This window comes from Cebus imitator, unplaced genomic scaffold (assembly GCF_001604975.1).
Source record: "Cebus imitator isolate Cc_AM_T3 unplaced genomic scaffold, Cebus_imitator-1.0 Scaffold183, whole genome shotgun sequence".
NCBI lineage: Eukaryota > Metazoa > Chordata > Mammalia > Primates > Cebidae > Cebus > Cebus imitator.
In genome coordinates, this window is record NW_016107498.1 from 3,624,805 (window position 1) to 3,636,705 (window position 11,901).

Sequence of the window (11,901 nt, forward strand, 5' to 3'; positions counted from 1 at the left end):
TGCCCGCCTCAGCCTCCCATAGTGCTGGGATTATAGGCGTGAGCCACTGAGCCTTGCCAAAAATACATTATTATTTGAAGAATGTATTGGTTTCTATCAAAATATGGACAATTATATCCGTGGGGAAAAGGGAGCTAAATAGCTGAGCTAATTTGGGCAAATATTTCATTAGATGCTTATCTATTGATTATTAGCTCATCAAAGTTTTTGGCTCAACTTCCATATTCCATGAGCCATACTCACACTGGAGTGACAACCCATTTCTAATATCAAAAAGCTCAAGGGTATGATGGTAAGTTTTGTCTTGTTTTTTAACAAAATCTGTATAAAAGATTAAGACTTCCTTTCTTTCCTTTTTTTTTAATTTTCAAGACAGAGCCATGCTCTGTCACCCAGGCTTGACTGCAGTGGTGTAATCTCGGTTCACTGCAACCTCCGCCTCCCAGGTTCAAGAGATTCTCTGGCCTCAGCCTCCTGAGTAGCTGGGATTACAGACACCCACCACCACACCTGGCTAATTTTGTATTTTTACTGGAGACGGGACTTCACCATGTTGCCCAGGCTGGTCTTGAACTCCTGACCTCTGGTGATCCACCTGCCTCAGCCTCTCAAAGTGCTGGGATTACAGGCGTAAGCCACTGCACCTGGCCAAGACTTTCTTAAGGAAGAAAGGATAGAACTGATAACACCAGCTGCTGGGAGTCTCACATACATTTTGCTATGCTCAGCTACTGACTTCTCCAAGCCTGGTCAAGCAGGGATCAAAGAGCAGGCACACCTCAAACCCTGGAGCTCAAGTTACAGATAAAAATGGGAGATCTGAGAGCAGCAACCAGGAAGAATGGAAATCTCTATGTCAGAGGGATCTCTGTCACTAGGTGTCTGCACCTGTGAAGCGTGCATCAAGTCAGCTATTACCAGAGCTGAACTTTAGGCTTTGGAGATGACCTAGTGGATAATATTTTATATTCTATAACCAGGAGGAGATGGAGCGAGGTAGTACTTATGGGTTTTTTTTGTTTGTTTGTTTGTTTGTTTGTTTGTTTTCCTGCAGGGCAGTGCTGAAGTAAGTGCTTATGGGTTTTATCCATTGGACATCGTTAAGCTGACACATGATATAGGCACATACATGACGCAGCCACAAATTGGTTTCCATGATCTGGTTTACTTCATCCTGGGAAGAAGAAATAATATGTTTAGCCTCAAATGTGCTTGCCATAGAGATCTTAGAGCAGAAATGACAACTAAAAAAACCAAATCTGACTTATTCATGCCAATGGAAGAAGACTGAAAGGCAATGTCTGAAAAGCATCCAGCATGCAACCAGAAGGGCAGCATTTCCACATCTCCCCAGCCCTTAAACGTGGCTTTAAACTCTTTCAGAGATGATTTAAGTCTCACCTCTTCTGTGAAGTGCTTTTGATTTCTGCAGCCTATACAGGTTTCTAGTTCCATGAAAGGAAGGAAGGAAAAGAAGAGCGACAGCAGGAAGGAGGGAGGGAGATGTTGCAGACGGTGGTGGGGATTCCAACCTGGCTTAGTGTTTTTACCTGTTCCCTAAATTCCTCCCATCCTCATGCCTCAGGGCTCTCCAGGCTTTGAGTCCTGAAAGCCTGCCACGGGAACCTACCTTAAGATGTCAGCCTCTGCAGGGCGCAGTAGCTCACACCTGTAATCCCAGCACTTTGGAAAGCCGAGGTGGGTGGATCACCTGAGGTCAGGAGTTCGAGACCAGCCTGGCCAACATGGTGAAATCCCGTCTCTACTAAAAATACAAAAAAATAGGGGGCCCGGTGCAGTGGCTCATGCCTATAATCCCAGCACTTTGGGAGGCCGAGGTGGGCGGATCACAAGGTCAAGAGATCGACACCATCCTGGCCAACATGGTGAAATCTCGGCTCTACTAAAAAATACAAAAATTAGTTGGGCGTCGTGGCTCATGCCTGTAGTCCCAGCTACTTGGGAGGCTGAGGCAGGAGAATCACTTGAACCTGGGAGGCAGAGGTTGCAGTGAGTTAAGATTGCACCGCTGCACTGCAGCCTGGCAACAGAGCGAGACTCCATCTCAACAACAACAATAAAAATTAGCTGGGTGTGGTGGTGGGTGCCTGTAATCTCAGCTACTCAGGAGGCTGAGGCAGGAGAATCAGTTAAACGCTAGGCAGAGGTTGCAGTGAGCCAAGATCACACCATTGCACTCCAGCCTGGGCCACAGAGCGAGACTCCGTCTCAAATTAAAAAAAAATACGTGGCCGGGCGCGGTGGCTCAAGCCTGTAATCCCAGCACTTTGGGAGGCCGAGGCGGGTGGATCACGAGGTCAAGAGATCGAGACCATCCTGGTCAACATGGTGAAACCCCGTCTCTACTAAAAATACAAAAAATTAGCTGGGCATGGTGGTGTGTGCCTGTAATCCCAGCTACTCAGGAGGCTGAGGCAGGACAATTGCCTGAACCCAGGAGGCGGAGGTTGTGGTGAGCCGAGATCGCTCCATTGCACTCCAGCCTGGGTAACAAGAGTGAAACTCCGTCTCAAAAAAAAAAAAAAAATACATCAGCCTTGGCCACCATGGAGTTTCCTGCTGGCAGCTGCTACTCACCCACTACCACTACCCCCACCCAAGTCACCACTTCGATCATTCACTACACAAATACGTATTTAGTAACCACTATGTGCTCTATAAATATTGGGATGTCCTGACTTCATGTGTCTTAGCTGTCAGATGGGAGACATAAAATTACTAATAGATCTATACTATAACATAAGATAGCAATAAGGCCTATAAAGACAAATAAAGACGGATGGAACAGTCCATGTGTGGGGACACACACACACTCATGCACACTCACACTCATGCACACGTGTACAATCACACATTCACACACACCCATCTACACTCATACACAATCACACACTAATGCACACACGCACAATCACACATTCGTAAGCACACACTCATACACAAGTTCACACTCATTCACACCCACCCACACACATACACACTCGTGCACACTCATGCACAACCACACTCACGCATGCACACATTCATACACACTGTTCTACACACTTATGTGCACACACCTCATGAATCATCACATATTCATGCACACACACACACACACACACACACATGCAGTCACCCACTCATGTGAACACTCATGCACACACAGTCACACTCGTCCGCATATGCAGTCACACAATCATGCAAACACGAATGCACACTCACTTACACTCATACATACATTCGTGCATACACTCACACAGTCACACACACACTCATGCACACACACACTCATGCACACTCATGCACATAATCTCAGACACACACACATCTATTTTAGATGGGGTGGGCAAAGAAGGCTTCTCTGAGGAGGTAATGTTTAAGCAGATACTTAAACGACCAGAAGACAGTCAGGGCTGTGTGGAGGAAGAGCATTCCAGGTGACATCCCAAATGTAATGAGTTCCTAAGCTACCACCTCTCAGTGGGAGAACTACCAAAGACACAGTTGGCACCTTGAGTAGCCTTGCGGGCGGCAGCCTGGAGGCTGTGGGAATGTCCCCAGTGTCCAGCAGTAGAGTCGCAAGTCTTCCTCAGCCAACCTTGCTTCCCAAGACACTCACGCACCCTCCAGAGTAAATGAGCTCTGTCATGGTGGCCGAGGGAGCCGTGGCCAGGCTCAGACACCAGGCTGCCCTGGGCCATGTGGCTGCCCTGCTTTCACTTCTCCCCTACTCCGTCCCCACTGCTGCCCCTCCTGGAAAACTCTAAACAGTAATCGTGCCAGGCTTCCTCTTTCAAATGGGCCTGTGATAAGACAGGCCTGTGACAAGGCAGGTTAAGCCCCAAGAATGGGCCTGTGACAAGACAGGGTAAGCCCTAGGGTTTGAAAGTCCAGCAAAGGAATTACAATATGGGTTCCTGTGAGTCCCGGGAAGCAAAGAAAAGATCTGTACTTATCCACTGGTTCACCAATTCATGGCTTTACAATTACACAAGCCCACGGTCAGTGCCTTCTGGTGATGAAAGTCCCCTTATAATCTGCAGAGTCCAGCAGGGGCCGTGTCCATAAATCCACTCACTGTTGGTCAGGAATGGACTAGCCCTGCAGTCTCGGTTCCAGGAAGGCCTCCAAGGTGACTGACACGAGTCCCAACTGCCTCCAAAGCCTGCTTTCTCTCTGAATGAACACACTGTGTTCAGAGGGCTGAGATCAGTTGGCAAGAGCCAACTCCACAGCCTCACCTCCACAAGCTGGGAGAAGCTCCAGGTGGTATGGACATGGCCCATGGGGGTATGGACACCTTCAGAGATGTCAGCTGACCCTATGGAGCAGGACCTGTCTGGCAAGTCGTACTCTCTCTCCATGCAATTCCAGCTCCCACCAATGGGCACGGCACTGCTATGAGACATCCCTACTGGAGGAGTCCAAAGACCCACAGCATCAACCCCATTCCTGGCGACATCACCCTGTACCTCCTTCTTGGGAAAATCAATTCATTGACACAGCAGCTGCATCAAAGGCTTTGACTTATGATTTCAAATGGAATCATTGCTGGAGCAGCAGCAGACTCAGAGACTCAGATCGGAAAGGCCAAGTGGGCTGCATTGCACCAAGGCTTTATCTTTGTCATTTCAGATACGCCAGGCCAGCACAAACACTGGGCAGGGCCTTTGTCCTGGATCTCGCCAAGGCGCACTTGACCTTGCTCCTGCACTGAGAAGAAACAGAAAACTTTCTGGCCAAGGTCATTTTGCATGGCATAAACACAATTCCTTGGTGCTCCAGGGCTAAGCTAGGGATCAGACAGAGGACCCCAAGGCCTTACAGAAGGGAGGAGGCGACAGAGCCTCCTGGCTGTGCCACTTCTCTCGGCCACCCCAAGTTCACCTGACAATACACAGCTATTGCACTCCTGGGCATTTATCCCAGAGACATGGAGGTTTACATTTACACTAAAACCTGTACGTAGATGTTCATAGCAGCTGTATTTGTAATCAACCAAAAACTAGAATCAGCTCAAATGTCCTTCAACAAGCTAATAAACAAGCAACATGGGCCAGGTGAGGTGGCTCACACCTATAATCCCAACACTTTGGAGGCCGAGGCTGGCAGATCACCTGAGGTCAGAAGTTCAAGACCAGCCTGGCCAACATGGTGAAACCCCATCTCTATTAAAAATACAAAAATTAGCCAGGCATAGTGGGGCATGCCTGCAATCCCAGCTACTTGGGAGTCTGAGACAGGAGAATCACTTGAACCTGGGAGGTGTGGGTTGCAGTGAGCCGAGATCACACCACTGCACTCCAGCCTGGGCAACAGAGTAAAAAAAAAAAAAAAAAAAAAAAAAAAAAAAAACCCCGAAAACCAAAACACTCAGCAACCAGAAGGAATGAACTACTGATAACACTTAATGACTCAGAGGAATCTCTAAGGGATGATGCTGAGGGAAAAACCCAGTCCCTCAAGTTTACCTACTTTATGATTCCGGTTACGTATACCATTGTTGAAATGACAAAATTTCAGAAATGGAGGGCACATTAGTGGGGGAAACAGGCAGAGTCTACAAGAGATCCCTCTGTTATTTCTTACAACTGCATGTCATTCTATAATGATCTCAAGAAATAAAAATTCAGTTTTAAAATCCTGCAGTTCCAAGTCTCTTTTACAGCTGGAGATAGTCAATGAGATGGAAAGCAACAGCTCTTGCAGAAATGACAGAAGTCTAGGATGTATACTTTGCCCTTTTTCTCCCTTCCTTCTATTTCTTGCCAAGAATGTGAATGTGAGGATGGGAATATAGTAGTTATCTTGAACCATGAGGCAACACCAAGAGAAGAAGCCTCCTGCAAAGAGTGGCAAAATAGAAAGAAGGAAGGAACCCAGGGCACTGTTGCCGCGTCCAGTTTATGCCTTTAGAATCACAGTCCGTGGGAGTGACATCCCCCGGAGCTGTGCAGTGTGTAACCTGGGCAAGTGAACATAGATGTGCAATCACTAACACCATGAAACTGACCCATGTTAATCTCCTGGACTGTTAACCTTCAGATTTCTGTTGCATAAGTAAGGAATAAACTTGTTTTGTAAAGGTTGTAGGTTTTCTTTTAATCTCTGATACTAGCAACCAAATGTAAATGTCAAAATCTGCATTTACCAGCCCTCCCAAGCCCCAACTTCAGAATAAGCTCCCGCAAGGGCGTGTCCAGCAGGGTTGTGGAGTGATGCCATGCAGTGAGGTGTCCCTCACAGATTTCAGAGCAAACTCAGTTCAGCTCTCCATTCACAACAACCCAGTCCGCTGCAAGAACTGCTTGCAGCCTAGCAGGAGACCAGGAACCAGGACAAAGCTACTAGGCTTGGGAAGGGGATCAGAATGGGCACTAAATAAACACTCACTAAAGGATGGGAGAGCACATCCAGGTGAGGGGAAACATCTGGCTTTATTTTTTTTCAGCCAGTGCATGCACATTTCCAGCCTGGGTCACAGACAGAGGACCGGGCCAGGGTCCTCTGCATCCCCTGGGAAGGATGGACTGGAGAAGGCAGTGGGGCTTGACTCATGCCTGTCATGAGGGTCTTTCCCCAGGTGTACCCAGAAGGGCCACCGCTGCCTCATCCACAGAGCAAAGTCTGGGAGGAAGGAGACCCCTTCGCCATCCATGGCTGTGGCTGACTTGCTGAGCAGGGCTCTCCCTCCGTGTGCTGTGGTCTCAGGAACGCTCTGGCGCCCCTCTCTGGAGACGCTTCAGACCTCCTTTACTTCTAAGCCTGCATCTTCTTGGAATTTGGTCTGAGCCCTGGAGCCCAGACCTTGCTGTACCCAAGAGTATGGGCCTCGCCACCTCCTCTCCCTGCAATGGGGGAGCACAGATTATCCAAAAGAACGAGCTCCGGTCCTACTTGCCCTTGAACATGGTAGCAAGGAATTAAATTAAATCCTCAAATTCCCATCTTCTTTTTTTTCCAAGGCTGAATGGAATTGCATTTCTTTTGTTCTCATATAACATAGAATACTAAAACAATTCTTTCTTCTTCTTTTTTTCTGCTCTGTCACCCAGGCTGGAGTGCAATGGTGCAATCTCGGCTCACTGCAGCCTTGACCTCCTGGGCTCAAGCAATCCTCCCACCTCAGCCTCCCTAGTAGCAGGGACTATAGGCGTGTGCCACCACACCTAGCTAATTTTTGCATTTTTGTAGAGACAGGATCTTGCTATGTTGCTCAGGCTGGTCTCGAACTCTTGAGATCAAGGGATCTGCCTGCCTCAGCCTCCCAAAGTGCTGGGATTACAGGCATGAGCCACTGCTCTCGGCCTTAAAGCAATTTTAACTGTGGAGTGAAAATGACATGAGCTTTGGTGTTAAATCTCAATTTTGCCATTTTGTAGTTGAATGACCCTAGGAAAGTCACTTAACCAAGCTTCCGTTTCCTCAGCAGTGAGATGAAGATGTTGGTCACACAGTGTAAACAGGTGTCCAGTGCATAATGGGTGCCCCATGAAGTTAGCTTCCTTTCACTCCCTTGCAACTCTGTTTCATAAACTGGCTCTGAAAGCACTCCCAGGAAAAGCACTGCCTCAACACAGACAGTTGCAACATCGGTGGGAAAAGTGCCTCCCTCCCAAATGAGGATGGCTTTGAAGGGCCAGATCTTGTGTAGATTTGAGTTTATCTGTATTTCTAAAATTCCTTCATTTACGATGTGCAAAATTACAACAATGCTGGGGAAAGCTCTGATCGGAGAGCACTCACCACGTTGGCCAGCTGGGTGATGGCCACTTCAAAGTGCACCGTGACGGGGTCGGAAACATTCTCCACGGGCCTGATGAACCGGTTGTAATGAGAAAACAGTTTGTGGAAAAGCCTCTCCTCAGTTGCACAGCCTGCACAGCCTGAGAGGCCAAACAGAGGGGAGAGTCAGAGCCAGCCGGGCCACTGGCCACTGGCCACTACAAAGGATCTGGGCAATTCTTCCCATGCCCTGTCGGGAGTGGACATTCCAGCCCATGACCGTACAATGGTGCCTTCCCCACCTGTGCGTGCTCCACCAGCTCCCATCTCACCCCACCCTCTGTGCCCCGGCTGTTCACCTTTACCATAAAAACAGCAATGCCTGCATTTCAAGACTAGAGCAATATCAAAGCAAATGATGTTGGTCAGAGCATTTCTTCAGGTCTAAGGCACTGCATATATAAAGGAGTAGACACAAGGCTTGGAATCTTTGTTTATGTAGCTAAAGTAACTCAGTCTTACTGATGGCACTAGACTCTTTCCAGTAATTAAGGAAAATCCTGTCCTTTCTTGTCTAAAATACTGATCCAACTAACATCTGTGCCTACACCAGCAAGATGCTTAGCTGGGGAATCTGCAACAAGCAAATTGAAATAACTAATAATTTCATGATGGTCCTGGCAAGTCAAGTTCTTTTAAAAAGCCAGCTTTGAGGACATGAACAGACACTTCTCAAAAGAAGACATTTATGTGGCCAACAAACATGAAAAAAAGCTCAACATCACTGGTCACTAGAGGAATGCAAATCAAAACCACAATGAGATGCCATCTCACGCCAGTCAGAATGGCAATTATTAAAAAGTCAAAAAATAACAGATACTGGTGACGCTGTGGAGAAATAGGTACACTTTTACACTGGAGTGTAAATTAGTTCAACCATTGTGGGAGACAATGTGGAGAGTCCTCAAAGACCTAGAACCTGAAATACCATTTGACCCAGCAATCCCATTACAGGGTATATACCCAAAGGAATATAAATCATTCTATTGTAAAGATACATGCACATGAATGTTCACTGCAGCACTATCCACCATAGCAAAGACATGGAATCAACCCAAATGCCCATCAATAATAGACTGGATAAAGAAAATGTGGTGTATATAAACCCCATGGAATACTATGCAGCCATAAAAAGGAACAAGATCATGTGTTTTGCAGGGACATGGGTGGAGCTCAAAGCTGTTATCCTCAACAAACTAACACAGGAACAAAAAAACAAACACTGCACGTTCTCACTTAAAAGGGGGAGCTGAACAATGAGAACAACGGACATAGGGAAGGGAACAACACACACTGGGGCCTGAGGGGTCAAGTGAGGAAGAGCATTAGGAAAAATAGCTAATGCATGCTGGGCTTAATACCTAGGTGATGGGTTGATAGGTGCAGCAAACCACCATGGCACACATTTACCTATGTAACAAACCTGCACATCCTGCACATACACCCCAGCACTTAAAATAAAAATCAACTTTGAAATTCAGTTATTTTGGAGATTTCTGAGAATGCAAGGTTTTTAAGGCAAATTTACTTGACATGTTTTTTAAAAATGGAACATGGTTCTTAAATAATTGCACATTCATTCACTAAATTCTAGACAATAGTTTTATGCATATCTCTTTGTTTTCCAAGAAAATCTTAAAAGTGGGGTTACTCGTCCTCATTTGACATAATTCATTTCATTACTACCTCCTCTGCATTTTCCCTCACAGAATTCAAATTTTATACCTAACATAGGATTCCACTAATTTACCAAAGGGATTTATACATTGAAAGAAAAAAATGGAAAGGGATTGAAAAGCTCAGGCAAAATGAATGAAAAGCTCTCTGTTCAATTACTAAATGCTAAGAGTTGCCTGACGAGTGCCTTTAGAAACACTGAAACACTAGGGTTTTAGCAGGAAGGACAAATTTAAGGTAAAACATCATTCTTGCCATCATAATTAATCATGGTAAACATCTCTCTCCATGACAGACAACAAATAATCCTCCTCATTACCCATCGTCTTCCTCCTTGAGACATTTTATAGCAGATAAACCCTCCGTCAGCCTTGAAAAGCAACTCCCCTGTAAACCTGATAGCATAGAAATGATTTTGTTCAGCAGAACAGCAGTTGTCAGTTTCTAAGTTGTAACTTTTAAAATGAATTATCTTACTCTTGAGACACGTTTCAGCATAGTAATGTGACATGTTTCCCGAAACGAACGTGATTACCTAGAAAATGGAAGGGTTCATTGACTGAGTAATAACATCAGCTGACAAATTATCACTTTGAAAAAATATTAAACATGACTATAAATAAATAGATTCAATACAGCCACAGCAGAGATGATGGAAAACTGTATCATTCTTCTTATTATTCTTTGTTAATAAACTTATTAGGAATAATAAACTTATTATTCTTATTATACTTTAATTAATTCTTATTATACTTTAATTCTTCTTATGCTTTATTCTTTCATTCTTCTTATTATACTTTAATTGGGAAAATAAAATAAAATATGGCTTACACTATGTTTCATGGTCCTCTCCTCCCCACCCTACCCCTCAGATTTCATCTTTTGTGTTACATCTAAAAACAAATAGATTAATTAGCAGTTGTAACAGTGGTGGCTCCTATGCAGACCATACAATCTTTTATTAATATATCTTCTCAAGCACAACTAGAAAATAGAGTAAATTCATGTAGCTACAAAGGAAACAGATAAGCAGAAATGAAACCTACCTTTAAAGAAAGGTGCGAACACACACAGCCAGAGACACAAGCCCCCGTGAAGGAACCCCTGCCCTTTGCTGGTCGGCATAGTTAAAACACACTTGGATTCCTTTTTTCTAGGCAAAGGATTGTGGAAAACAAAGAGCTATCAGCCACACGCATCCAACCTTGACATCATCAGAAGCCCACTGCAATCTGCGTGTGTCTTCTGAGAAACCAAAACATCCCCATGACTTCACACAGTTATTCCCAGTATCAGAGACTGAGGCAGACATGAAGGGCGAATAAAAAGGATGCGATCTGATGTCAGATGAGTCATCACATTTCCTAGCAGCCTAGATGTGGCTTCATGCAAGAAAGGTAAAGAAAAGCAGAGAGGAAATGCTGAGGCAGACAGGACCCCTGGAGGACGAACACCTGTGAGTGGCTGAGACCTTTCTGTGGTGCAATCTCAACTGTAATCAGAGGGATTCACTGAGCTCCAATTACAGGTAAAGCTCACGCTAGGTCCCAACAAATTTGTTCTGACTCGTGAGTTCTCCAGTTGATCAAAGCTTAACCATGTTAGAAAACTTTCTAAAATATGAATCCTCATTTCTGTCTTACTGAATGCAGCTTAGAGAGAACAGAAGTTTGTTTTTGTTTCTGACTCCAGGGATTCCAGTGCCTTGTATTTCTGAGTTTCTGAGTTCAGCGCTCATCCAGGACTAGAGACTAGATGTCAGAGAATGAGAGGAATGGATACATCTGGATATTTTCACATTTATTTAAATATTCTTATTGCAAAGCATGGTGGATCATGCCTGTAATCCCAGTACTTTGGGAGGCCAAGGCAAGAGGATATCTTAAGGCCAGGAGTTCAAGACCAGCTTGGGCAACATAGGGAGACCTCGTCTCCACAAAAAATAGAAAATTAGCTGAGGCATGCTGGTGCACGCCTGTGGCCCCAGCTACTTGAGAGGCTGAGGTGGGAGGATCACTTGAACCTAGTAGGTTTAGTGCAGTGATCTGAGATCACGCCACTGCACTCCAGCCTGGGAGACAAGAGGCAAGACCCTGTCTCAAAAGTAAATAAATGTGCTGGGCTTAGTGGTTCATGTCTGTAATCCCAGCACTTTGGGAGCTGAGGCAGATGGATCACTTGAGGGCAGGAGTTCGAGACCAGCCTGGGCAATATGGCAAAACCCCATCTCTACTAAAAATACAGAAATTATCAGGGCATAATGGTGTGCACCTGTAGTCCCAGCTGCCCAGAAAGCTGAGGCAGGAGAATCATTTGAGCCTGAGAGACAGAGGCTGTAGTGAGCTGAGATGGCATCACTTCACTCCAACCTGGGTGGCAGAGTAAGACCCTGTCTCAAAAATAAATAAATAAATAAACATCCTTGTTAAACTGGTT

General features: G+C 45.5%; 1 protein-coding gene across 2 annotated transcripts in view; it reads right to left on the minus strand.

Annotated features, from left to right (window-relative positions):
* Nucleotides 1-10,942, minus strand: part of CHRNA6 (cholinergic receptor nicotinic alpha 6 subunit) — a 16,780-nt gene extending 5,838 nt beyond the window's left edge. The window contains exons 1-3 of one of the 2 annotated variants that reach the window (XM_017545970.2): nt 10,512-10,942; nt 7,750-7,889; nt 1,130-1,174 (exon numbers count right to left, since the gene is read on the minus strand). In XM_017545970.2, the coding sequence (XP_017401459.1) occupies nt 1,130-1,174; nt 7,750-7,889; nt 10,512-10,590 (264 nt within the window). In that variant the 5' untranslated portion in view covers nt 10,591-10,942. The remainder of the gene's footprint in view (nt 1-1,129; nt 1,175-7,749; nt 7,890-10,511) is intronic. The other variant, XM_037744764.1, reaches the window with a different exon arrangement.
* Between the last annotated feature and the right edge of the window lie 959 nt (nt 10,943-11,901).